Genomic DNA, 27,871 nt, shown 5'->3' with positions numbered 1-27,871 from the left:
TTCTGTTTGGGAAGTTTGGTTTCTTCACTGCCTCTTTGAGAGCACATCTCACTTCTTGTCCTGGTTTTTCTCTCCTCGTTACAGCCGAAGACCCCCTGGTGCTCCTTCTCACCGGCCCACCATTATTCGCCCTGCTGAGCCCTCCCTGCTAGACTAGACCTGTGGCCGAGTCCACCTAAGAGTGTGTGTATTTGTGTGTGGATGTGTGTATCTGCACAATATAGGCAGGGGCGGGGGCTCAAGGGGAGGGGCTGACTGATATAGTGCATAACATGCAACATCCAGCCGCATTGATGTCTGTTCAAGCAATGTTAATAAGCTGCTAATAATGTGTTTATAAATGCGCAGGAAAGAAAGCAAGCCCTTAACCACTTGAATATTGCATTTGACTGCTCTAAAAGAGGAAAACAAATGGCTCATCTGTGAGATGCATTCAGCTTCTGTCATTAGGAGATGATGTGTCAGATTCAATATTTTTTAAATGTAATAACTGGTTAATTTCCTTTACAGTTTATTTCCTGGCAAGGTTCTCAGCAGAAGTGCATTTATTAAGTTATTAACTGGTACAGGCTGGGTTTTTCTCTCCCCTCCGCCCTACTTTTTTTCCCCTTCAAAATAAGCCTGGACGTTCAAGTCTAGGTTGGTCTTTGTAATATACACCCATAACCAGCTGTTCTCTCGGGTCTCCTGATTTCATATTGGAAAAACAATGGCTTATTATCACTGTTCTTTTTTCTTCCCTTGTGTTGCTTTATTTGAGTGAATTTGTCCTTTTTAAATGACAGTTATACATGTAGCTTTAAAATGAAATCTTAATCTCAACAGAGTGTAAAAACAAAGAAAAAAAAAAAAAGATACAGAGCAGGGTTGTTTGACACTGAGAGAAATAGCTTCGGTTCCTCCGTCAACTATTATTTTCCTCAATGAAATGTTATTCATTGACCGTTATAATCCAAGCACTTCTAACCGCCTAGCCTTACATTAAGCCACTCATAGCAGGGATGCTGTAGCTTGTTACCATAACACTATGCACAAAAGTCCGGGGGGAGGGGTGGGATGGATGCTGTCTGCACTTTCTGGGAAGCTTTCTCCACTAATTTGGAGATGATCACGTCTTGAATTTTAATCCTTCTAGTCTCAGTCATATCTCAGTGAGGCTACAGCCTTGGAGGAGAGTTAATTCCTGGATTAGCGGATTTAAATAGAACGGCGCACACGGTACAGTTTTCTCTCTGAGAAGATAAAACTTGATGAAGCTGAGGGGTGTGTGGACAGATCTGTGATTCAGAGCGTAAAGGTGGTATTAAGTATAGATCAGATGTTACGTCTCTGTCTGGGCTTAATTTTCAAGGAAATTTTCTCTCACTTATGCTTCCATGCGTAAAATGATCTTGTATATAGCTGGCCTATTCTGGGGAGTTAGCTTATCTCTCATTTTATTATAGGGTACATGACAAAGCATGCTATCGATCATAATCCAAGCCCAAAATGTCAAAATACAACGGTAGTCATCAAATTAAAGAAAGCACTAGCACTCATTTCATAGATTAGACTTCAATAAAGGCAGGAAAAGAGATTATTTCATTGTGCTTTATTTAAAATCTGGGCTTTTTTTTTTTTTTTTTTTTCCTCCCCCCATTTCTTTTGATGCTTTGGTAGCAATTGTATCATCTCTGTACAGGTATGTTCAATTCAGCCCCCCAGCTTCGCCTGGACTGTTACTTGGGGTTTTGCTACAGGGATTATCTGTCTAAACTTGGACGTGCACTTGGTTCAGCTGTGATTATTTGATGATGATCTTTTGATTGCTCTTTGAACGTATTTGACCATAATAAAAAAAAAATATATATATATTTTTAAGTCTTTAAGGGGAAATTGGGAGTTACATTGGGCACTTGTTTTCTGTTTTGTTTTTTTTTGTTTTTTTTTTTTGTTTGATCAGTAGTGGTGAGCAGGTGCTGGGATTTGTGGTTTACAAAGGCACATCCTGTCAAGAGAAGCTCCCTAAGATGGTAGTCTGCATCAAGGAAAGATGATTAATTAGCCAGACTGACAAATCAAAAAGCTGTTTAAAAAAAAAAAAATGCAGCAAGATCCCAAACCACTGCTTCTTGAGACAAAATGTGCCTTTTCTTCCTTTCTCAAGTTCTGGCTTTCAGTGACAGCACCAGGAAGAATAAAATATTCCTATCCGGTCTTTATACTGAAGATCTTTAATAATGGATCTTCCACACTCCCCATGGTACACAAATTTTAAACAACTAAAACAGATATTTATTGGTCTAGAGTTTAAATCTCTGTGATTGTCACTTAGACCTGCCCTTGGGAAGGCTAACCTGTAAATGGCTTGTCATATAGTAGGCTGTGAGCAAACTGCCTTTCTCCCTAATGGACGTACCCATCTTTCTTCGAACCCAACTCTCGGATCTGGAAGACGGGGATTGGAAACAACCTGCAAACATTTTTTTTTTTCTTCAAACCTTGTCAAGTGCCTCTGTAGCAATTAATTGATTTGAATAAACAACATGAACGGATTTAGAAAGGCGAGTAAATAAAGAGGTGTTGTGTACAATAAAGGGACTGGCTCTGGTGGTTGGTGTCTGTTTGTGTCTTGTGTGGTCTTCTCTTTCTCTCAGATAATGTATAGAGCATTTCCTGGTGGTCCTCTCCTTTCTCTTTGCTTTCGCTCTCCCTCTCTCGGGCTAAAACAAGCCCATATTCCTATGGCAACCTTCTACTTAACAGCCTGCAGAAATGCATCTTGACAAATCCTGTGGTGATGAGCAGGAACACACTACATTTTTGCAACATTAACTTTTAATCATTGTTTCTCTGTGGGCCAAATCATGTTCCAATAACAGCTTCTCAGATTTTCTCTTGCAACACTAAATTGAGATCATACATTTTTCACACTGATGAAAGATAAAAGGTTGCTTTTAGTATTTAGATTTTTCCAGGCAGTATTTAAAATTCAAATGTCAAATGCACTTCCCTAGTATTTCCCTTTGCTTAAACAAAAGGTCCTTCTATCCCTCAGCCGGCACCCGCCACAGTACAAGTGTCCTTGCTGTTTTGATAACTGGATCCTGAAGGGTTAACATGTCAACGGCAATTCTTTACTGCGTGTCACCAAGAGATTAATGTCAGTTGTTCCTGAACAGGCGCCCGGCCCCTCGTCGAAACCAGCAGTGACCTTGGCCGCTCCGCAGTGAATGTGAAATGACTCCAATCAATGACAACAATGGGAGCAGAAGAGCACGTTTTAATTTCACTTCATCAAAACAAAGAGGCACTCCCAATAACGCTGTTACAGTCCTGCAGCCTAACTGAAGAATTCAAACTGAGTGGCATGGTTCAGGGTTTTGTTTCTTTCTTTGGGATAATGACACTAATGATTGTGGGCACAAAAAGCTGAAATGGTTTGAAATCTCATGGTGTACTTTCAGTTCTCTGTTCCCAATCCCCCAGAAGACCTTAGAGCATTTGTTTTGTATCATTTCAGTTCTGGTGCCAACTCACAAAGTGCAGCAGGAGAATTGTATTATAATTTTTCATGTATCTGCTCAGTGATGCAAAAGAGAGAATGCCTTTCAAGTGGTGGAGCATTACCACAATAAAATGATTCATGGCAGAGTCTGTAACTGCTCACAGTTATAAAAATAGACACCTGGTTTTACTGACTTCTCCACCTTAGTACCACAAAGTGCAATTGCATGAAACAAGTGACTCTGATGCCTTTTTCCCCAGCCACCTGACTGTTATTGTTTTGTGTAATATTTAACTGTCATATAGTAAATCTAATCAGGGACTTTTCTTTTTATGATTATAAATATTTATTTTATTACAGTTACTCTTTTGCATCATTTTGTTGTTTTTTTGTTTTTAAAGCTTTTAAAAAGCTTCATCATGCGCTTTCATGAGGTGACGTATCTGATAATTAGTTTTTTGGTGTTCTGATAATCTTAGTTTCTAGATGTGCCAAATGTAGTGTTTGTAATTCAATAAACTTTCAAGGGAGAACAACTGACGTTCTAGCTTCCCTAATGAAACTTTTAACAAATACCGGTGCTACAGGCATCCACTACTGTGCTATAAATGTGATTTCAGGGATGACACAAAAGCAGAAAGTGGTTTCCACAATGCATCAAAGGGAACAGTTTTTGACAATTAAAAAAAAATCCAGTGCAAAAACCAGCTTTTTAAAATGATGTAAACTATTCCTTTAAATTCAGCTCCCATGTCAGTTGAGTGTTTTCTGCTAGTCTTTCGTCGATGGAGGTAAGGATGGTTTTGTTATGTGCGGACCTGCTTGGTGTTGACAAAGAGGCGTCGGAGGGTGTAAATTTGAACAACAGCAACAGTGAGCATGACCGACAGGTTTACGCAGGACCAAAAGGACACTCGCCACAAGTTGTCCTCCAGAAGGTAGCGGTCTCTCGCCTCAAATGCCCTCAGCATAGCCTGGACCTGATGGCTTTTCTCCAGGTGCCGGTGCACAGAGTCCATTCTCGCCTGGAGGGGGACAAAAAAGACATTAAGTGGATTTAAACGAATGGCGCTGATATGATAACCAGTTGTAGAGTAAATTTAGATCCAGGACATGCATAATTTTATTTTCTGCTCTCACCCTGATGTCTTCCATTTTGTAGTCCACCATGCTGTCTGAAGTTACAGTCTCTAACCAATCATCTTGGCCTCCGTTTTTGCTGTTCTGATTATTAATGACGACCTCAAAAAACACCATCTTCTCTGACATTTTACTGAAGCTGTTGTCAAAACATAACCGGTAGTCTCCATCAACTGTGGGATCCACCCTACAGGAAAAAGAACATTTTGAAGACAGGTGGCCGATCGATATGAATCTCCCACATTGTATATGTCTTGATACACATTCAATCATCCGGGCAAGAAAGAGTTTATCTGGACAACTGCGAAAAACTGTGATGAAAAATTTCTCCTACTGAAAACGCAATGTCCGCTAAAATGTACGTTATTAGGTAGACTTTAGACCTTCTTCCCTTTAATTCAGTTCAGATTTGTATAGCAAAAATCACAACAGGCGCCTTCAGAATGATTTCTTCTGACCTCCAGAAGTGCCTAATTCAAGGCACAGATTCAACAAGGCGCTGTAAACAATCCTCTGAGATTTTGGTTCATATTAAAATGATGGCATCACACAATTGCAGCAGATTTGTCAGCCGCACATTCATAATGTGAATCTCACCTTTCACCACATCCCAAAGGAGCTCTATTACATTGAGATCTGGTGACTGTGGAGGCCATTTGAGAACTGTGATCTGATTTTCATATTCAAGAAACCAGTTCGACAGCTTTGTGACATCATGGCATATTATCCTGCTAGAAGCAGCCATCGGAAGATGGACACATTATGTTCTGTAAACCCAAAAGATGGTTTTATGTTTGTGAGGGGTTTTTTTCTTGCTTTTTAAATTTTTTTAAAATCATTTTAGGGTTTGTAGCCTACAATTTAAAGCACCTTGAGATGACAGTGGTCATGAAGGAGCTATATAAACAGAACTGAATTGAAATGAAGCAAAAATCACAGCAGATCAGCTGTTTTTGAAATACTATGACCAGCCCATCTGGGAACAACAACAGTGTTGCATTCAAAGTCACCTAAATAACGTTTCTTCCCCAAAATGATGCTTACTTTGTCATCCTGAGCATACCTACATGCCTAAACACATTCATTTACTGCCCTGTGATTAGCTGATCAAATATTTGCATTAAAAAGAACTTGAACAGGTGTATCTAAGTCATTCTTTACGTACATTTGTTTAACTACTTTTTAATAGAAATACCAAAGAGCAAGAGAGACTGCTCATCTCAGACTGAACAGATACGCACATGTGGATACCATCAGACCTCCTGAAGTCAGAGACTAGCCGATGTCCGGTGGGTGAGAGGAGGATAAACCCAACATCCAGACCTGACCCTGCGATCACCTGTAACAAAAACAGGGATTGAAGTCAGTATTTGCAAAGGTTTGAAGTCACAATCACACAGAATTCACTAACACAGCTCATTTCTTTTCATCCCAGACATGCAGCTTACATGTGAAGCTTCTCTACTTTACAGGTTCATTTGCAACAGCTGCCTGAAATTCAAATTAGAACCCTGATAGTAGCCTGAGCGACAACCTAGCTCACGTGTTATCCCACTGTCTGAGTTCTAGCCACACAGTTCTCAGCAGTTAAAAGTGTTTATTTCAGCACCTAAATAACCCACTAGTTAATGAAAAGCACAGGGTCAGACAAGTTTAACACCCAAGATAGGAAATTGATGAATTTTATCAGTGACTGACTGAAAAAAAAAAGGATTTTGTCAGATGTTTACTTCTGAAGCAGGACTGGAACTTAAGGATACTGAAGGTGTAGTTATGTTGTTTAATGATTGTGACTTAGGTTTCCAAATGAATGCATTAATGCTACACGGAGACATAAAGAGTCATGACTCAGAACCAGCACACCACCACAGCTGCAAAGAGATTGCAGTAACAGAGTGACCGCGATACTAACTGTGGTCTGATTATAGGAAGTTAACCAAAGGTTATTCTGAATTTTTGAAATGAAAGTTTCTTTGGATTTATGCATTGTTGTGTGTGTGTGTGTGTGTGTGTGTGTGTGTGTGTGTGTGTGTGTGTGTGTGTGTGTGTGTGGGTGGGTGGGTGGTGGGGAGATAATGCATAAAGATAGATTAATCATTTTGTGGGTTATTTTGCTCCCCCTCTGTGTTATGGCTTCTGCAGCACCAGTGGTTTTGTTATCTCTCTCTATGCAATGCCAAAGTCCAACACGTTTCTTGTTTTTGAGTTACATATTATACACAAACTTTTTCCGGCTAAAGCAAACATCAGAATAAACTCTGTCCGTGTACAGACAAACACCAAAGAGAGAAGTTTCCACTCACCTGGTATTCAACTTCCATGCTGTCGTTCATCGCCGTCCTTTGGTAAAAACACTCTGTGCTTCCAGCTGGTAAGAGGAACGTAAACCCCATGTTTTTGTTTGGGCCCAAACCCAAAGTCAATCCCAAAGTCAGAGTTAAATATGCCAGCAAACACAGCTGTGCAGACGCAGTCATCATGTTTTGGTGGCAGTGCATAGTCCATTTATTCTACTTTCACCAACTATGAGCCACTTGTTACACATTTGCTACACAGTTTTCTGCATATCTCTAATTGCTTACTCGCACTCTGACAGTTGGAGAATAGCCAATAGATAGCACCGCTTCCCTTAAAAGCTCAATGAGTGGAGCCACCGTTGCGACCAATAGCGCTTTGCGGTCTGAACAGCAGAGCTGACAAAGCTGACATGAAGTAATTGGTTTGTTTAAAAAAATAAAATAAAAAAATTCTACAAAATTTCTTCGAAGACAAAAGTGCTATGTTTTTCACATTTCATTTCCCCTTTCTCTTAATTTTCTGGTTTTTACACACGTAAGATCACTAACGTTGTAGGCGAACTACCTGACATTTTCCTTTAGGTGGAGCTGTTGATGAGATAAAAAAAAAAAAAAGAATAGAAAGCAGGCTTGATATTAAAAAAAAAGAGGCACAAACATGATTTATGATGACTTCATGAATAAATAAATATACGTTGTATCATAAAGTTTTGAGTTTGTGGAGACTGGGTCCATGATTGCTGAGCTTAGTGTTCACAGAAAATGTTGCTGAGTGATTTCCATTGAACGGTCTTTCAATGGAAGATCATTTATTTACAGCCTAGAGACTATGTGATGTTATTTCTCTGTCACTTTATTATTTTATTCTTGATATATAGAAGAAGAAAACCCCCAAAACAAATCAACGAAACCCAAAACCACAGAGCAAGTGCCAATTTACAAATCACTGGAGGGCGACAGACTGAACAAACACTTATCTTAATTTAATAAAGAGATAAAGAAAGGAAAATTATGTAATACTGTACTGAATGTGACTAAATGTGACTTCTCTCTTTTCAGAGTGAGTAATAAAATCTTAGTATGAAAAGCTCATTATTTTCTGACTTTTCTTGCCCAACCTTCCCTCTCCTTTCCCAGTTCTCACACCTCTCATTGGTAGATGGAGATCTGCCACCAGTCCTCACCGAGGCCTTCCCCAAACCACAGTCTCAGGCCTAGATCTGTGCTTGTTCCCCCCGCCAGTCTCTCCCAAGAAACACTCAAAGTGAAGATGTGAAAATGATAGGACAAATAAAAGACATTTACCACTGCTATTAGGAATTAATTAAACTGTCTTAGGTCCACTTGGGTCAGCAGACAAACAGCATTAAAGGAAGTTCAAATTAATGTTCACTTCCTCTATAGTGCTCTGTGTCATATTTTGTTTCTGTTTGTCATACTTTTGTCATCATATATATATTTTCATCCTATGATTCACCTTGCATCGTTGCTCTCTCACTTTCATTGCATCATGTACACATTAAATCATCATTAATCATGTATTCCTAAGCAGGTGTTTAGAATGATCAAATGGAAACCACTTCATCATATTGTCCATTACTAGCATATTTCAGAACCACTTCACATACATTACTTTAAAAGGATGGTATGGTAAGCTCATACACTAATATGCTAATACAATCCAAGCAGCTGGTAGATCACTGGAACATGCTTAAACAGAAGTTTTATTGAAAGGATGTACCCCCACGCTTCCTTCCCCTTTCTCATTTCTCATTTCTCAGGCTTCTCATTAGTTTACGGGGATCTGCCTCGTCAGGGAGCCTCCATCAGTCCTCTCTGAGGGCTTCTCCAAACAGTAGCCTCGGCTCTGTGCTTATTCCATCTGCCATTTTCTTACAAGAAATGTTGTCTAATCTAATTGAGGATGTATTTGATGATGATGATGGTATTTGTTGGGTTGTAGGACATGCTGGAACTGTATTAGTGACAGTATTTAACAGTAATCTTGTACTTTGTTATATTTACGTGTATAGTCCACTACAAGGTCAAAGGTCGGGAATCCTTTTCAGCACTAAGCTGGTAAAATGTCTTTCCCCGTATGTCCATCACATCTTTTCTCATCAGAATGTGAAATTGTCCAGCCCCTCACCTACTGAAGCCTCAGTGACAAAGTACATCTCACTAAAACTGAGTTTTAACCTTCTTGGATCTTCTAAATGGTGAATATTGATACATTTAATGTACTCCGTTCATTCCATCCATTAAGCTTCTCTCTGGACATGTCCAAACCATCTCAGCCCTGCCTCTCTAACTCTGTCATAGCAGGTCTCACTGTCATCTTGTAAACCTTCCCTTCCATTGTTTTTTTTTTTTGTTTTTTTTTTTTGTTTTTTTTTCTTGGAAGTGACATCAGAAACAGCAGCATGTGACATCACGTGATGGCGGAGCTTCAGTTCATCCTTTGTCATCCTTTTTTTTTTTTTTTTTTTTAATAGGACAGGGGGAAAGAATGAAAGAAAGAGGGGGAGAGGAAGAAAGAAAACCAAAGGGGAGAAGAGACGGTGAGAAGGGGGGGAAGAGAGAAAAAACAAAAAAACAAAAAAACAAAAAACAAAAAAAAAAACTCCTGGGTCACCTGTATGGAGAGAAAGAAAAACAAAAAAAACAGGGGAGACAGCAAACAACAAAGAGCAACATAATAAAAAAAAAAAAAAAAGCACCATCACAATAAACTAGCTAGTCATAGATATCAATAGTTACTAAATAATAAACGATATTGTGCAGCACGCAAGATAGACAGCGCACAGTGTGCTTTGAGGCAGCAGCCAAGAAAGCTGTAGTCCGCATCTGTGAATACCCATGTGTACACCTGTGTGCATACCTGTGTGGATCAGCATGCTTGCATTCCAAAGGTTTCTCCATGTAACGATCTGCTAGAGAGTGTGGGGAGCCACAGCCCTGTCCTCTATGGTATCAAGCAGGTATGGAGGAGATCAAAACTCCAGACATCCAGAGGCACCCAGAACACAAGAGACCAAGGAAGACCCACAGAGGGGCAGCCGCGCCACTGTCCCAGTAAGAGCTAAGGAGAGTCCCAGATGAGAGCTCATTCAGCAGCCGCGGAGCAGAAGCCAGGGGGAGTTGCAGTGACGCGCCCGTGAGCTCTGCCGGCAGCCAGCTGTGCCTGAGTGACCGAGCCCCAGGCCGAGAGGCCGGGGGCACCCCACCTCCAAAGTGGCCCGAGCGAGCCCCAATAAGCGGCCGCCAAGGAGTGAGCCGGTGTGTACCCGGACACCCACCCCCAGATACAAAGAACCACCAACGCACCGATACCTGAGGGAGTCCGCCACCGGCAGGGGAAGTGGTGGTGGGTGGAGATAGGCCTCCAAACCTTGGAGGGCCCGAGATGTCCCCAGAGAGGTGGCGTCTGATACCCAACCTGACATATAGACACAGACATACAGGCACACACAGACACAAACATCCATTCCCACCCTCATGCTCTCATATGTACTTCACACTCAACCGACGTGGAGACAGACATAAAGGGACGCTGTATACACGATCACACTCCCCAAGCGTACTCTACTAACCGGGTCTAGGTACCCTTGCCCCTGGAGGGGGGAACTGCACCCAGACCCAGGTGGTGTTACCCTTTTCCCTGCGGTGGGGAGAGGCAGACCGCCCCGACTCCGCAGCAGCAGGGAGGCCCCAGACCGCAGTCGGATGGCCCTTCCATTGTTGCCGCTATCCTTCTGTCAAGAATCATCCCTGACACTCATCTACACCCACTCCACCCCCTAAGGGTGGGTGGTGGAGTGGGAAGGTGGTGCTTCTAATGACATTTAACAAAAATTGAAGTAGGTAAATAACTGAAAGAAATTCCACTATTAAATCCATATCTTAAAAAAAAAAAAAGAAGCTTTGTGTGGCCTTCAGAAAAAATATTTTTTTTACCTATGAGACTGGCAAGAATTTAAACAAATCCCTAAATTATTTTAGGTAAAATAAGTATAGTCTTAAAAAAGCGATGTCGATTTTTCAAAAACTAGTCCACCACATCATCCCAAGAACAAACTGTTTGATGCAAGAACCCTATAGGGTTCTTCTTGCTGGCACTTTATAAAGTGCCATTACAGGAACTGTAGGTCAGGTATGAGGGTTAGAGTGCATGCATCTCGAATCAACCAGAGATTGCACATTTGACCTACATTGCAAAACCGTTGCAGCTGTTTAGAGCAAAACAGCAGTTTGCAATGACCTTACAGGTCGTTTGCAATATTGTGCTCTGGAGACACAAATCAAAGTTAGAGTTGTTCAGCAGCACTAACAGCAGACCAACCAAGGACAGCTTTGCCACATACTGATGGAAACTTTATTGTGTTGTGGTTGTTTGTTTCCTGGGGGATAAACGGCTCTCTGCCATTGCCATTCAGCTTTGAATTCATTCTGCATTCTGCTTAACATGAGGCCATCTGTGCCAAAGCTGAGTGGACTTTTAAGACAGCGATGGCCCTTTACACCAAGGAACGACTTAAGAAGGAATCACTCAAAAAGAAGAAGTGAAGTGGAAAGTTAAGTCAAAGGCAAGATTGAAATGACATGTTCTTGCATTTTACGCTAAGACTATGTCACAGATTGGTGGAAAATTACACCTATACATTTTTTAAATTAACTAATTTCCCCTGTGTCCAAGCATAAAATGTTTATCTGTAGGGAAAGCGTCCAACAAATTGCATTGGGTGTGCATATTTTTTTCCCCATGACTGTTATCACCCTCATGTAGAAGCTAAACGACTTTTTCCTGCTAACCAATGGGATGCTAACTGTTTACTAATTAGATGCTAGTGAAGATAATGAAAAATTATATTAACCAGTGCTACGTATTACCAGCACTGACTGGATGGAATATGCATACTGTTTAAACCTCAAAATACTTTCTCGTAAAATAACCAAGCCTTGGGAGAAAATATATACATTTTAAACCCATTACTTAAGGTGGCTTGTGACCTTTTAGGGTCTTTCACAAATGTGCTTAAAGTGACAAAGGACATGTGTGTACAACTTTGGTCTGTTACTGTAACTGTCAGACCAAAGAGAGTGTTAACGAGGGAGGAAGTGGGACTGGAGACATTCTGCACTGCTGCTGCACTGAAGTGGGAGGGTGTAAATGGGGAGGTCAGAATGCATTGCTCTGGGTCTTCCACTCACTGAATGTCGCCTTCAACCGTGACACTTCAAAAACGATTTATTGACTACACTGGAAAGAGTGACATAACCTCGGAGTATCCTTTGGGTGCGTGCAGTTCAAGTGCACGTTGGAAGCTCTCAAAGGTGCTTTGGTGATACATCTCAAGACTTCTGTCTCTGATTGCTGGTAAGTTTGCTCCACTTGAACCAACCAGAAGTAAGCCCACCCATTCTGAAACTTCTTCACACTTGCCTGTCTCTCAGGTCTCTCTGTCTTTACTGTCTTTTTGAAGTAGCAGCAGCTACTTCAGTGAGAGCGCCTCACTGAATTCTTTTCCATTTACAGAAAAAACCCAGAAAGTATGGAGAAGATTAAATATCCCTCTGTGTGTGTGGTGGACACCCATGCCACAAGGCCTCCAGTGCCCCCCAGGCTGATCCAGATGCGAAAAAAGACCGGGGTGGCTCAGATCCTGCTCTTCATGCTGGTGAGCGTGGCGCTGTGCGGCATGGTCATAGAAGCATGCTTCATCTATGGACTCTACCAGGCCGAACATGTAAGTATCACCATTTCTGTACCTTTTGCAATTTCATTCTATGATTTATTATTAGCTCATTGTCTCGGTAGATCTTTTTTCCATTAAATATCTGTTTCAACGCCTCTGAATCTCGCTTTCATTGTAAGAGTTTATTCATTGTTTACCACAGTGTTCTCACTTCCAGTTTTCTTTTCGTACTTTTTCACAGTATTCTCCTACATATTTTCTGTCAGTCATTTTAATAACACTTTCACTCAATCAGAAGTATTTGTAATCAGAAATGCGTTTGGTTAAAGGTCACAGCAGATTGCTACAGGTCTTGATTTTCTTTAAACCTGAGTTTTTGTTTTATATCATTGATATTGTCATAATTAAACATGTAGATGCATAAATAGGCATAAAAATGTAGATTACTTTGAGCTGTATGTGAGAAAGTTATTAAAAATGTAAATTTCCACAACAGAATAGAATAGAATAACAGTTTGACTTAGAGAAGATCCTATTGCAGAGATTCTTTATGCAATATGTATGTCTGGGTATCTGGAAGGGTTTGTGACGCAAACACAGGGGCTCTTGTGATAGAAATTCTGCTGAGATGAATTTATTTTCAGTAAAAACTGCTGATCATGAATTTATTTCACTATTATGGGGAAGAGGGCCAAGCACACATGGAGAAGTACTCTAAAGTCCAGCTCATTTACGGACAACTTTAATGACGTGCATGTGGGGAGGGGGGAGACATACTTTCTGAGGCGGTGGACGTACAGAGTCAGTTTCCTGTACAGCACTGATGCACTGTGTTAGGGTAGCTGTCACGTATTATAGAACAGAATAACAGCAGTGGCGTTTTTGAGTGTGTGCACAGTGTACAAACAAGGGATGATGGCAAAAAGGAAGTGGTCTACTTCTGGTATCATGATAGCAATCTACCTTCTTCTGTCCTACCATGCTCTGCAGAAAAACAATGCCTGTTACAATTACATTTTAATATTGTTAAACTTCTATTTTCACAACTTTGTTATCCACAAGAGCCGATTGCATCTACGCATCTACATGTGCATGCTCAAAAATGCAAATGCACATTAAAAATACATTAACCCTCTTTCGTTTTCGTTGCAGACCGACTCAGAATCGATCTCTAAGCTCATCGGAGGTGAGTCTCAGCACTTTATACACAGATGACGAGCATCTTCCGTTTACTTATTCCACACTACATAAATAATGTTTCGTCCTCTCACAGTTACAACTGCCACTAAACAACCCAGTTATGGTATTCCTCCCTCCAAACCGGTTGCACATCTGACAGGTAAAAACAGCATTTCCCTAACTGCCAGAAACATAATGTTTCAGTTATTACCAAGATGCATAATTAAGTACATATTGCTCTTCACAGTGTGATGTTTGCACTTTATTTTATTAGAATGATTACATTTGTTCTTATATTTTTCAGATGGACAAGATGTAGCTCATGCAAAAAACAAAATGGCATGGAGCATGAATGCAGACCCTCTCCTCTATGAAATGACCTACAAAGACAGAGAGCTTAAAATTGAGAAAGAGGGTTATTACTATGTCTATTCCAAGGTTTTCTTCTCAGACAGCAACGGATTTCAGCATCGTATTAGCATGCATACTGACAGGTATTCAGGGAATATCACCCTCCTGCAGTCCAGGAAATATCCTTCACATTCAAAAGTCAGTCAAAAAACACAATCCAACAGTTACCTGGGTGGAGTGTTTCACCTTTATAAGGATGATGGTATTTTTGTGGACGTGAGTGACACTGCAAAAATTGTACGCCACAAACCCTCTGAGAATGTCTTTGGTGCCTATATGATATAGATGCCACATAAAGGCTCTAAATGAGAGTAAATTAAAACCTATAAGTCCTCTCAGGGGTTTGTGATTCTCTTTGACATGAAAAAGCAGGTCCGTAACCGCAAGGAAGGCAAGTGTCAAATCCTCTTTGTGCCTTTGCACGTTGCAAAGTGCAGGGCTGTGCTGCCAGCTTTGTTTCTGCAGATGTAACTCTCAATTTTGTTTTATAAGTGTAACGAACAGTCGGACAACAGGGAAATTTGATATGCTTATATGCTTGTGTATTTGCTTTAAAACAAAACTTTGATTGTTAAAATATGATTTCTAACAGTTCATTTCTAATATATATATACATATTTCACAGATTGAACTTCAGATTGTTGCTGAGTGTTCATACTAATATCAAAAATAAGACTGTAACCTTTCTTTTTCCTACTTGCTGTAACACGTACAGCACACTATTTATGAATTTGTTTTTTATTATTAAAGAAAAAAGCTCATTTTTCTGTATTTATATACATTAAGTCATACAGTGCAATGAAATAAACACATAATAATTTAAAAGACCTGTTTGGTTTGGTCTTTTTTGTTAGCCATGCACAGTAAGGGAAGTGTATTCACTTCCTGCCGTGAAAGGTGAGACCGTGATACAGGCTCAGTGGTCTCTGTATTAAAAATGTTGTCGCCCACTCAGTCCAACCACACAGCAGTTACTGGAGGAACTTTTTTTTTTAAATACCACAATGGCCCAAAAAGTAAAGTGTCATCATGTCAGCTGCTTCTCACCTGAATGTATACTGGCAGCAACATTATTTAAGGTTTAAAGGTTTAAAGTGGATGTGAAAAATGTCAACGTCTTCATTGTTGGTTTACTTTTCTATTTACTACTTTTTTCAGTAGATTACATAGTTTCTTTTCAAGTCACATCTCGGCACAACGTGCAACCATGACAAGGTCTGTGCGAACGAGAAGCTCTTTGAAGCTTTTTTCTTTTTCCCCTTTTTTGTATGTCCCATGCAGTCACTGTTATACTTTCCCTTCATCTATGTGTGTTCGAAGAAGACACCCACAGAGTTGTATATTTGTAAACTGAAAAGGAAGTGGTAGTGGGGGCTGCCGGGGGGAGGGGGGTGATAGCAGCAGATTGCTTGGCTGACTCACTTTCCAACCCCAGACCCAGAGAGAAATGGCTGGTGAAAATGAAGCAACATGTGTGTGTGTGAGTGTATGTGAATGAATATGTGTATGTGCATGTATGTGTTTCTATGGGTGGGTGTGTAGGCTGAGTGATTTCTCTAATTAATTTTCCCTCAGCCAAGTATGGATTACTCAAATTGGGAAAACACACTTGAGAGCTGAAAGTGTAACTCCAGTCCAGAGTTTAGTTATCCATGAGCTGAATGATGTTTTCTCAAGTCTTCTGGTCTTTTAATAACACATGTGTGAGTCATGATCTTCCAGCGCTGGCTGACCTGTGAAGTGTGAGAGACGACGGTAGCGCAGCAGCGCGAGCTGTATCAGCTGTGTAGTTTCGAGGCCAAGCATGACTTGTATAGAGAATTTGTGTGGGCTGAGAGTACTCTATCACCGGTTATGACATGAACCAAAATCTTTACACTTCCGTATATGAAATCAACATTTTCCATTTATAAAGCAGGTCTGTGTGAGATATTGATCTCTTGAGCACTGCTGATTTTTACAATCAACTTTTGAAATAAGGCAAAAATGGCCTCTTAAATTGAACCTTTTTTTTGGCTAAAATCACACAACATAGTTTATGGAGAATATATTTTTTTATGCAAAGCAAAACTGAAAGAGGAGCACAGCAAACAGTCCGCAGCTAAATGCTGTCCCCTTGTGTTGGTACAAATAACAGTTTGGGCTTCTGTGGGGGCTTTCCCCCCTCTTCAGAACAACTCTAAAACTTTGAGTGGGGTGAACTGTAACTCATCCACTGGAGTTAGGGATCAGTTTTTGTGCCCTTGGTGCTTTTTTAATCTATTATCTGATTAATATTGTGGCTGTCTGTGAGATACAGGCCACCCCACAAGTCTACACTTGAGTTAAAGTCTAGCATTTTATTAGTGCAATACTAATTAACCAATATAAACGCTAGTTAGCTGAAGAATTAGTACTTCATCTATATCAGGTGCCTTCTGGCTTCAAAAAGAGGTGAGCAAAACAATTATATTTTTGTTATTTAGTATCAAATCATAACAATAATCACTTTGGTTTGCTTTATATCACGAGGTAAAGACCCTGCAAAAACACAGAAAACACCAAGCCTTCACTAATGCTGTGTCTGTACAGAGTTCTGAAGCCTGACTAAAACTCTTCAAATAAACCAACAATCAAAGGACCAGCTATGAGCACCTGGCAACAGTGAGAATGACAAACTCCCTTTTAACAGGAAGAAACCTCTGGCAGAACCAGGCTCATGGAGGGTCAGGGACTGGAGGTTGGGGCAGGAAGACAGGACAAAAGAGCTGAAGTAACACTGCATCATGAGAATGACCCAGGAACCTAGGCCTATTGCAACATAATTGAGGACGAACCCAGGATCACCTGATCCAGCCCTAACTATAGGTTTTATCAAAAAGGAAAGTTTTAACCTCAGTCTTGAAAATAGTCTTAAAATGTTGCTAAAATTCAATGTGGGAGCTGGTTTCACAGAAGACAGGCCTGAAAGTTGTAAGCTCTTCCTCCCATTCTTCTTTTAAATATCCTAGCAACCACAAGTCAGCCAACAGTCTGAGACTGAAGTGCTCAATTGGGGTGATATGGTACTATGAGGTCTTTAAGGTAAGACAGGGCCTGATTATTCTAGAACTGGTATATGAGGAGAATGAATGAAGAAAAGCCAATAATGGAGAAACATGCTCTCTCTTTGTAGTCCCTGTCAGTACTTTTACTGCAGCATTTTGGATCAACTGAAGGCTTTTCAGGGAGATTTTAGGAGAGCCCCGTCCTAACGAATTACAGTAGTTCAGCCAAGAAGTAATAAATGCATGAACTAGTTTTTTAACATCACTCTAAAATTAGATGTTTCTAATTGTAAAGATATTGCACAAATGCAAGAAAACAATCCTACATATTAGCTCAATATACACACTGAAGGATGTAAAACGACTCTAAAATTTCTCCCAGTTTTACTGGAGGCCAAGGTAATGCCATTCTAAGTATCCAGTTAGACACCAGTTGCCGTAATTTAGAAGCAGAAAATAAGAGATCATCCAGGTCTTTTTGTCTTTAAGTTGTTCTTGCAATTAACTAATTGGTGAGTGTTATCTGGCTTCACGGGCAGATAAAGTTGGGTGTCATCTGGATAGCAGTGAAAATGTACCCTTTGCTTTTTAATGATAGTGGCTGTATAAAGTCAACAGAACTGATCCTAGCACGGAACCCTGCGGAACTCCATAATTAACCTTAGTGTATGAAGTGTGTGTGAAGAGGACTGTCCCTTTATGCAAACAAATCATATGTTCTTTCCAATTGGAATCCATCAGATAGATATGATTCATTCATAACCTTCAATTATGCTGTTTCTGTACAATGATGAGTTCTGAAACCTCACGAAACTCTTTAAATAAACCATTCCTCTGCAGATGATCAGATCAAAAATCTGCAGTTGATCAGATCAAAAATACCCAACTTTGCAGCTTTAAAACACCATATTTACAGCTTGATTCAAAAATGGTCTAGAACTGTGTGGATAGTGTTAATTAATAACAGCTTTATGGTCGATACAGGAGCTGCTGTAACTGACCTGTGTGTGTGGGTTAGGCTTCACCTCTGCTATTAAACGTGACCTTTCCACTGTGTTTGTGCTATTGTTGTCTTTAGTAGAATTTTAATTGGATTAGCTGTTAAATAATGATGCCTGTTGTGCGGCGGTAACCATCCAAGAGATCTGTACTTGAATTTTAACAAGAAAAATTCTTCTATTGTTTTAGTCTTTTGCTAAATATCAGAAATTTGTGTCTGCGCATAGCACTCTTGTAGCACAGTAGTGTATATATCCAAAACTGGGTAACCCACACACAATACTCTACATGGCTATTTAACACTACAGGCTGGAGGAAAAATATGTGAGTGAGAAATATTTGAACTTTTAAAGATTTGACATCACTATCATTTTGATTCAAGATTAAAAAAACCCGCTGTGACTGGATTTAGAAGCTTACTCATTTCAGACATTTTCTAGTCTGACAAATCTTTTATTGTAAGAGGTGGCATATTGATAAGGGTTACAAGAAGAAACTGGAAGATTGTTATTCAAAAAGTGCATGCTGTAAACATGTTTATAATGTCGACGTTCTCTCCATGATGTCTGGGCAAAAATGATGTGTAGAGGTTATACACTTTCTCTGTGTGAATACACCATTTATTATCTTGACATTGGGCAGTGGAAAGCAGTAGGAAAGGAGCACCCAAAATCAACCCATGCAAATGCATCTAAGGCCTCTAATAAAAGAGACAGAGTGGGTGGTAGTTTGCTATGTCTGCTATCAATTTTTACATCCTGGACCTCTTCGCTGCAATCGAAAGCTGTGGTAGCAACAACTAATTGACAGAGCACTGAGAGATATGGGACTCGTTTGTGGCTGAGGTTTGGAAAACAAAAGTTTTCAAATGAAAGCTGGAAAATGTGCCTCTTGACTGTGATGACTAATGTTCCAGTGACCTTTTTTGCTGCTTTACTGTATCTCTGTCACTGCAATTTAGGTCACTGGATGTGACTTTGAATGCTTTGTATGAGAAGCATTTCTTCTGTTTGCTTTGTCAAGAGTCAAGAGGACATATTCTTTGACAGCATATAGACAGGGAGGGTCCCGCTGTATCTTTCTATTAGTGATTATGTGGTAATCCAATGTTAACTCATGACCTCTCACTTTCATATGTAGGGTCTCATAAATGACTCAAACCCAAAAGCCCTTAATCACTGTTATCGTGTCCTTTGATTCATATTGAGTTTGTTTTTGTTTTACAGTCACATCAAATACAATAAAGACAGTGAACATTTTTAACTAAGACGTACTCTTATTTTTTTTCATAACAATGGTTAAAGTCAAATTTAAACACACACATTTAGCAGGTCTCACAGAAATCTTTTCAAATGCATAAGCAGCTTCCTCTTCCACTAAAACATCAAAAAAATTACAAAAAGTGAAAAAACCCAGTATTTCTTTCAAATCTCAAACACATGAAACTTACCGCAACAACCACTGCGACTTGTGTTTTCACGTGTCACAATGTATAGTACATGTAGTCAAGGATGTCTGGAGCTTATCAAGTCATTTCACACTTATCTTTAGACTAAAGAGATGAAATACTCAAGTATGTTATTGGTCAAGTAAATCAAAACTACACCTTTGTTCTTTCCAAATATGAATTACATTCTTTTAACAAACAAAGTCAATTCTCTTCATAGATTCCAGTGACTCACTACCAGTTTGTGACTGGTACACCCTGTGGAACATTATCACTGAGAAAATAAACATTCATAGATTATTAGCTGACCTGCCATGGGGTTTTTTGTTACATCCATTATGTGTCTAAATCATATGCTGCACATGGTTTTTGTTGCGAGAAATAAATAAATAAACTTAAATACAGAATTCATACAATGTTAACAAAACAAGAAATGAATCAGAAATTAGAAAGTATAATCTGTGCAAACATCAAAAGCAATCTCCTGCTGAAAAATGTGACACTTCAGCACAATAAATTCTTGAAATCAACTACTAGATATTTTAAACATGCAAAGCTCTAACAAAGAAATATCGTTTCAACAAGTGAGATCTGTCAATTCTGAACAACGCTTCAAAGTTTCTGTTTAAAACAGCTATTTGAGAACAATGAAAACAATCCAGCTTTGGTTCTAATCCATTAAATACACAATACATTACATACATTGCGCTGTTTTCAAGTGTGATTTTGTAGTGATGATACAACCTGAGACCAATACCCGGTCTGCTATATCTACTTTACAAAACTGAACATCATTGGATCATTATAAACCCTGTTTAAGGCGAGCTCTTTCTTTTTTTGCAGACTGGAATGTAAAAAGAGACAAGGTTTTCATCCAACCTCTTATTGAATTCCCCTTTTTTTACAAAAATTGTTAGGTAAATCGCTGATCTGGAGATCAACAGACCATCCATCCAAAGTGAACAAGTACACCCGACAAGATTCAAACTAGGTTTGCTTCAGTGTGGCTTCCAAAGCTGGAAAGGTGTCGTGCACTATGCCGAGGATTTAGAATAATGAACTTACACCTAAAGCCGTGGCATGAAGATGATATCCAGGTAAGTTTTATCATTAACAACACAATCAAATATTGGCTTACTTATGTTGAATATCAGCCTCTCTCCAGCACCGCACTCCACTACCTTGCTGAGAATACCTGTGGTGTTTGTTTCTTTGTTAATTGAGCCCTGTAGGGGAGTTTGGGGTTTATTGTCCTCCGGTATGTGCACCAGGCTCACACTGGATTGATCTGTTATGGAACAGTCTGGACCCACTGCAACCTGAAGATTTAGGAAATAGTATCCATCCACGTTCGGGCTCAGGCCATTCTTGACTTTTGAAAGCAGGCTTTTATCTTTTTGAATTTGCTCCCATGTTATATCATTTCCATCTGTGGGGGACATAAAATAGACTGCTATAGATGCTAAATTTGTTTTTTCTAGAAATTTATTCTCTATATTCAGTTTTTAAATCAAAAAATTTTTCTGAAGTAAAGTACATTTGACTGTATTCATTTATTTACTGACTGTATGTATTTCATGGGATTACATGTTTCTTCTGACAAAGAAAGTATAAACACAGCAATATTTGAATGGGGATATGATACATTTTAAGTGCAGATAATAAATTGAAATAAGAAAAACATTACCTTTCATAAAATTAAAGTTGAGCATTTTTCCTGTAATTGAGGAGAGGCTAGAGGGGGCGGTGGTTGTCTGTTGAAAGAAGAAGAAGGGATTTATCACTCTCAAAATAGTAACAGTAAATGTGGTGCAAACATGACTTCCAGGGACACACACTCAGGCCCAGAGAGGCTGCAGTTTATTCAACGTGAGACAACAGCAGCTTACAGCATAGACTGTGTACTAACTTCAGAAGGAAAATGAAGAGACAACAGTTGAGTTTAGTGGCATTTCCCCGAATGTGGCAATGACGTCACTGAGCTTCCTCCAAGAGGGGAGGAGAGTGGTTAGACATACGTAACTCATAAGAAATGGAATTAATCTGACATACATAGTGCAGCATCTATCTCGCTTACTACACATGTGTACGAATAGTAAATACATGTAACATCAGCAGGACGTCTTTGTGGCATGAAATAAAGGAAAATGGACAGAGGGTGAATGTTTAACACAAAAGTCAGGAGAGAAACACAAACTCTGAATAAATCTTAGAAATGATGGATAGCTTACCCATCTCTTTTCCGTGGAGGAAATTTTGGATGATTCTACAGCACTATTTTCCTAAGATTGGAAAAGGAAACAAAAGTGCTTATACTAAATACTGTAAGAGGATTTCGGGGTGGAAACTGACTGAAACTCTGAAATTTAGGTGCAATTGTGAGTTTTAACATAGTTCTACAAAAGAACTAGCTGTCATCCAATTTCTTTTAGGCAATCATGATGCCTTTTTCCACTGTTTAAACATTTAAATATGTTTCTTTTCTATAAAACTACAGATGACTTATATTTTCTCCCAGTAATAAACTTGCGTTTGAATGAAGTAAGGCATCCCTGGTGCTGTATTACTGTATCTTATTTTATTCTATGGGAAACCAACTAAACCTGAACCTGAACATTATGAGAAAGCTGTCACTGGGTGTTATGACGGGGGTCTGTAACCAAATGTAGACCACAGGCATAGGTGTCTTTCTCACCAGCTATGCTACAAAAACCACAAAAAAGAACAGCTATATGGCACAGATGTTGATTTTTTTTCTGCCCTTCGTGTAATTTATTCAAAAAATGATCATACTATTGTAATGTTTTAACCCTCCTGTTATGTTGCAGGTCAGATTGACCCAGAACAGAAGAGATGTCACATGTCATCTGCATCACTACAGAAAACGAAAAAAATCACAATTATAAAAGAAAATTGTAAAATAATCAATGCCAGTGTTTCTGACACTTTTGGATGAGTAAATTTGCCCAAATGAACCCAGGAGCATAATTGGTGTTCCTGGAAACCAACATAACAGGAGGGTTAACATAGTTCTACAAAAGCACCAGATGTCATCCAATTTCTTTTAGGCAATCATTTGTCAATAAGATGCCTTCTTCACTGTTTAAACATTTAAATATGTTTATTTTCTATAAAACTTCAAATGACTTATATTTTCTCCAAGTAATAAACTTGTGTTTTGAATGAAGTAAGGCATCCCTGGTGCTGTATTACTGTATCTTATTTTATTCTGTGGGAAACCAACTTAACTCAAAAACACTGAACATTATGAGAAAGCTGTGACTGGGTGTTATGACGGGGGTCTGTAACCAAATGTAGACCACAGGCATAGGTGTCTTTCTCACCAGTTACCAGCTACTACCAAAACCACAAATAAGAGCAGATGTACGGCACAGATGTTGACTTTTTCTGAAGTTCATGTTATTATTCAAAAAAATGTTCATGCTACACTAACGGTTTTAAAAAGAAGTTACCTTTTTTTGTCTAATCGCTAATCACCATAGTTAAAGTATTATTCAAAGAGTTCTCACCAAGCCTTTATGTCCTGCTGTGAAGTATAGAACGAAGAACACAATTAGGAATATGGTGATTACGGTGTTCCACAACACGAGGATACGGATCAGTAAATTCTGGGTAGGCTCCGGCATCGTCAGTCAAACAGCAGGGTTCGGAGCGCTCTTAGCCCGGGGAACGCAGGAAGATAGATGTTAAGAAACGACGACTGTACAAGTCCTGAGTTTCCTCTGCTGTGCACTGATGTGTTACTTCGCTTCCTGAGCTCACTGTGTGCCCTAAGTATCTGAAGTATCCAAATGGTACTTTCCCCTGTATGCTACTGAAGGGAGACACAGCCAGATTATATCTATATCTCTAAAGGGACTGGCCCTTTTCTCCTACTCACCACAAGTCACACAGACAGGAACAATACTGACAGCTGGGAGAAAAGGAAGGAGTGAAACTTTGACATAAATATATGTTGAAATGTGTTCTTAACTTCCTTATTTATGAAGAGACTGTTAAAGTGAAAATTTTAGGATATTTTCGTGGTTATTACAACACTGAAAATCATTACTTTGCTGATTTTTTTCTATGTGTATTTCTCCACTAATATTAAAATGGAAGGGTAAAGATGTGTACCAACATGACAATATGCCTCTGTTACAGTTTATCCTTAAAAATATTTGTTTGGAACTGACGCAAGCATCATAACCAGAGATAAAAATAGTAAACTGAATATAAAAGAAAGAACTGTCGCAACATAATTCAACCACATATTGTTGACTTATCAACAACTTATCTTAAGTCTGATCTTATAACAGAATGTCACTGCAAAATTTAGCAGTGGAACTCTAAAAATGTTGTGATGAGCTGTTTACTATTTGCGCTTTTTAAAAATTCCCACCTGCAACTAAATTCTGCTTGTGGTCAGTAAATGTGGTTTCACTTTCTCTGTTTGTACTTTGACAGGGGAAAGTTTCATGGCAGCAAAAACAGGATGGGCTTTGGTTCAGGTATGCGTCATCAAACTCAATCACTCAGAAAAAATGATGCATGCGGTGTTTATGACTGGGAATGGTCAAGTAACAGAGCTGTAAACAACATGCCCAGACTTGTTACATGGATACATTTTAGTTAAATGAAATTATGAGAAGCAAAAAAGGAACAAGAGATTGTTATGTTTTTTTTCTTTTGATAAGATGGGGAAAGCCGATGAGCAATTGTTTTTTTTTTTAGGAGTCAGCAGTATCGAGTCATGTGCATGTTTAAAGGACAGTGAGAAACCCCTGCTGTCTCTCATTGTGTGATGAATACGATGACATGAAAGCAATGATTCTTTCTGCAATGCAACTAGCTTACTTCTGCATTGTTGATGATTCACTATTTTCCAAAACATAAGCCAAAACAAAGTGCACAACTCATGATAAATCACAGTACAACTTCTGAGGCACATACAATCTATATCACATTCTGATCTTATCAATGCTATGTTTGTGAGAGCTGGGCTAACAGAGCACATGGATTTTCTTGTACAAGAATTGCAGCTTCCACATTTTATAGCCACAAAGGAGACAAAGTGATTTTTTTTGTTTGTTTCTTCTATTTGAGTGTCTTTGATTTAGTGTGATTTTAGAATTGTATAGCAATTTTAACCCTTCTGGAACAAAAGTGTTATCCAGTGCCCTTTGTAGTGGACAGCAGGTCTTACTGCCTCACATCCTGAATTTATTTTAATATTTCAGGAAGCAAAGGGCAGGACGAGGAGAAAAGGACATTTACTCAGAACTGTGAAAGGAGAGTCAGACTTACAGCTGTCAGGAGATGAGGTGGAGCAAGGCCAGCCATTAGAGCAGGAAGGTGAAAGCTCAGAGGAAGACATACCAGCCTTTGAGGAGTCTGAGTCAGGGCAAAATAATGGCACTCCAGAAATATTGTGCGAGGGCTTTGAAGTTGTCTGGTGTGGTTTCTCAACTGCCACATTGGATTTGAAATCTTTAGGCATTCTGATTTCTAGAAAACACACACACACTTAAAGTTTCACTTCTGTAATGAATTACATTTATGAGGAAAAAAGCATTAAAGTCTATGTGTCTTGTCTTTATCAGTTGAATTCAGCTTAAACAATACATGAAAGGCAAAAACATTCTTCAGCATATCTGTGTTCACGGCATGACTCAGATAACACAGGATTTGAATTTACTGTTTCCTGTTTTCAGCTAATAGAAACTAATAAGACAGATTCTTTAAGATTAGGCAGTCCATCAAAACAACAAATGTTCTTGGTGTTAATGATAAGAGACATCTTGAAGAGCTCTCTTAACTGAATACAGCAAGACAGCTTAAATCTGCTGAGCCCACAACTTCATAGCCCTAGCTTACAAGTAATAGACTTTGTGTCATTATTTTGCCGTCCACTGTTTACATATCCTTCTCTGAACTTTCACCTTCTTGCTGTAAGATCAGACCCCACTCCACCTGCATCTCCTGACAGCACTAAGTATGAAACTGACTAAGTAAGACTCTCCTTCCAGTTCCAACATTTGCTGTAGCATGTGACTGTCAAATCTAAATATCACAAAATTTTATTCTGGGTCTCAGGAGGATTTATGATGACTTACAGCCATCTAGTGGCCATAAATCAAAAATGCACAAAACTGAGACCATCAGCAAAAAGGAAAGAAAAAGTTCAACGACCAACAAAAGCTCGTACTTAGTTTCATTAGTAGTTATGATTATTGCCCTACAGTAAATGCAAAGCTGTGATACTGTGTTCCAGACAACTGAAGATGGGGTTTTACTACTTTTACTGCATCACTGTAGAATTTCCCACAGAAAATACACAATTCAACATAGAGAAACAGTTTCCTTTTGCTTTCTTTCATTTCTCTCTGAATACTCCATTTCTTCCGAGTTCAAAAATATGGTTGTGGTTGAAAGATTGTTGTTGTGGTTGAAAGATTGGCTGTGCAGTATTGTATTGAATTCTTTGTATTTTACTTCCAAGGATCCAGATTTACTTCTAATTTGTAGAAGGTTAGTCATGGGAAATATTTCTTCAGGCTTTTAGGGTTCATTTCATTTATTTTCAGCCCAGTCCTTCTATATGACAGGATCTTAAATTAAATCTTTCTTTTACTTTCTCCCCCATTTTTTCTTTAATTGAATCTCTGACACAGACAATTGATAACACAGTTTGATAGGCATAAAATGTGTTTTTACACTAACAAACAGCTATTGTGCAAAAACATGGAATATTTTGCCATGGTGTGCAGTAAATGGTAAATGGACTGGCAATCACATGACCACTTAAAGACAAAGCAACAAGGTGATAGATACCAGTTTATAAATTGTGTTGATAGGCCACGTAAAACCAGAGTCATGATAAACAATACATACGCGTGTTTTTTCCTGAATAGTTTCATCACGTTTACTGTCTAAGGAAAAGCGCAAGCAAGCACTCTCTGCTTATGACCAAAAAAACCCCCAAAAACCAAAACAAAAAACAGCCCTTTCGTGTTGGTGGAAAAATGCACCATGTCGACCAATCAAAAATGATATGACAACATGACATTTAGTTGTTTAGGAAGAGGGGGAAGGTTTAGGAGTGATGGCGAGAAATACAGAGCAGAAAAAGAAAGAGACTGAGTTTTGAGATGTGAGAGATGTGTGACGTTTAGCGTGTTTGGAGCGTGTAGTTAATGTGTTGTCTTGTGTAGTTAGTGTGTAGTGTTGTGGATAGTTTTGTGTTGTGTGTCAGAACAATGAGGCGACTGCTGTCTCCAGGTAGAAAACAGGAGTGATACACCTGCTGTCAGACACTCCTGCTGGAGTGGCACAAATAATTTGTGAGGCATCTTATTGAATGCAGTTTGAAATGGTTATAAAAAATGGTAAAAGGTAAATGGCTGCAAATAACTTTGTTGTTTGTAAAACTTGAACAATTTATATTTGTATTTAAAGTTATGAAATATGATTCATTAAACATGTTTGTGGTTGTTACAGTAAAAAATATAACTTTTTTCTACTCAAATGTTATGTTTTTTGTCTGATTTTAGATCAATTGTGTTAATACAGTATGTCAAAATGAAAACATAACTGTAAATTCAGACATGGGAGGTTGTGCTGATGATACCAAACAAGGCAAAGTAAATAGTTTTTAAAGGTGAAATGTAGAGGAAACATCAAAAGTAGTTAAAAATAGCCAATTATACCCTGGACCCCAGAGGGTTAAACATTTTTTTTAAAGTAATGCAATAGTTACTTTTCAAATAATTAATTACTTTAGAATCTTGTAACTCAGTTACTAACTCAGTTACTTTTTTGAAGAAGTAACTAGTAACTATAATTAATTACTTTTTCAAAGTAACTTTCCCAACACTGGTGCTGTCAGGGATCTTCTCAAAACTGATGGAATTACAGAAAAGTGCCATCAGAGTTTTAATCCAGCAGATAAAAAACTATCTGGAAAGTCTCAGATTAGCAACCACTTCATTTTTTTAGCATGATTGCAAACACACTGTCAGTGCAGTAAAGGCACTCATGGATAGAAAACTACACAATTAAACACTATAAGTCACAGGTTGGCCTCCCCAGAGCCCAGACCTCAACATTATTGAAGCATCATGGGATCACGATGACAGAAAATGGATTAAAAGGCAGCCAGCGCCAAAAAAAGAGCTTTGAATGTCCTT

General features: G+C 39.0%; 5 protein-coding genes across 9 annotated transcripts in view; 3 read left to right on the top strand and 2 right to left on the bottom strand.

Annotated features, from left to right (window-relative positions):
• Nucleotides 1-4,023, top strand: part of dnm2a (dynamin 2a) — a 34,469-nt gene extending 30,446 nt beyond the window's left edge. For 4 of the 5 annotated variants that reach the window (XM_080904868.1, XM_080904867.1, XM_080904865.1 and 1 more), the window contains one exon: nt 85-2,590. In XM_080904868.1, the coding sequence (XP_080760994.1) occupies nt 85-157 (73 nt within the window). In that variant the 3' untranslated portion in view covers nt 158-2,590. Of the gene's footprint in view, nt 1-84; nt 2,591-3,161 lie in introns of those variants that run through there. The other variant, XM_080904866.1, reaches the window with a different exon arrangement.
• The window catches only part of LOC308411130 (uncharacterized protein), a 123,732-nt gene that overhangs the window by 62,931 nt on the left and 32,930 nt on the right, over nt 1-27,871 (top strand). The gene's annotated exons all lie outside the window — the stretch shown is intronic.
• On the bottom strand, nt 4,164-7,201 carry LOC308411137 (transmembrane emp24 domain-containing protein 1-like). The gene is made up of 4 exons (XM_080904907.1): nt 6,931-7,201; nt 5,869-5,966; nt 4,628-4,814; nt 4,164-4,512 (listed from the first exon to the last, which is right to left on the bottom strand). The coding sequence occupies exons 1-4, from the start codon at nt 7,123-7,125 to the stop codon at nt 4,294-4,296; spliced, it is 699 nt and encodes a 232-aa protein (XP_080761033.1). The 5' UTR covers nt 7,126-7,201; the 3' UTR covers nt 4,164-4,293.
• On the top strand, nt 12,238-14,851 carry tnfsf14 (TNF superfamily member 14). The gene is made up of 5 exons (XM_080904908.1): nt 12,238-12,301; nt 12,461-12,671; nt 13,773-13,806; nt 13,894-13,959; nt 14,104-14,851. Exons 2-5 carry the CDS (start codon nt 12,477-12,479, stop codon nt 14,493-14,495), a joined length of 687 nt encoding a protein of 228 aa, XP_080761034.1. The 5' UTR covers nt 12,238-12,301; nt 12,461-12,476; the 3' UTR covers nt 14,496-14,851.
• Nucleotides 18,806-25,936, bottom strand: LOC308411139 (uncharacterized protein). Its single transcript, XM_080904909.1, has 4 exons — nt 23,213-25,936; nt 21,914-21,964; nt 21,370-21,436; nt 18,806-21,111 (listed from the first exon to the last, which is right to left on the bottom strand). Exons 1-4 carry the CDS (start codon nt 23,327-23,329, stop codon nt 20,750-20,752), a joined length of 597 nt encoding a protein of 198 aa, XP_080761035.1. The 5' UTR covers nt 23,330-25,936; the 3' UTR covers nt 18,806-20,749.

Source organism: Rhamphochromis sp. 'chilingali', assembly GCF_963969265.1.
Source record: "Rhamphochromis sp. 'chilingali' genome assembly, chromosome: 15".
NCBI lineage: Eukaryota > Metazoa > Chordata > Actinopteri > Cichliformes > Cichlidae > Rhamphochromis > Rhamphochromis sp. 'chilingali'.
The sequence above is the reverse complement of the archived record's forward strand: the minus strand, read 5'-3'. Positions and strand labels throughout refer to the sequence as shown.

Bases quoted from the DNA above. Each gene is read 5' to 3' on its own strand.
- LOC308411137 (XM_080904907.1), bottom strand. From the start codon at position 7,125: ATGCACTGCCACCAAAACATGATGACTGCGTCTGCACAGCTGTGTTTG. The intron at 4,815-5,868 runs GTGCGTATCTGT...TTTTTCCTGTAG, and splicing joins AGGTCTGATGGTATCCACAT to GGTGGATCCCACAGTTGATG. The intron at 4,513-4,627 runs GTGAGAGCAGAA...GTCCCCCTCCAG, and splicing joins ACAAAATGGAAGACATCAGG to GCGAGAATGGACTCTGTGCA.
- tnfsf14 (XM_080904908.1), top strand. From the start codon at position 12,477: ATGGAGAAGATTAAATATCCCTCTGTGTGTGTGGTGGACACCCATGCC. The intron at 12,672-13,772 runs GTAAGTATCACC...TTTTCGTTGCAG, and splicing joins GACTCTACCAGGCCGAACAT to ACCGACTCAGAATCGATCTC. The intron at 13,960-14,103 runs GTAAAAACAGCA...TATATTTTTCAG, and splicing joins ACCGGTTGCACATCTGACAG to ATGGACAAGATGTAGCTCAT.
- LOC308411139 (XM_080904909.1), bottom strand. From the start codon at position 23,329: ATGCCGGAGCCTACCCAGAATTTACTGATCCGTATCCTCGTGTTGTGG. The intron at 21,965-23,212 runs GTGAGAACTCTT...TTCCAATCTTAG, and splicing joins CAGCAGGACATAAAGGCTTG to GAAAATAGTGCTGTAGAATC. The intron at 21,437-21,913 runs GTAAGCTATCCA...TTCTTTCAACAG, and splicing joins CCTCCACGGAAAAGAGATGG to ACAACCACCGCCCCCTCTAG.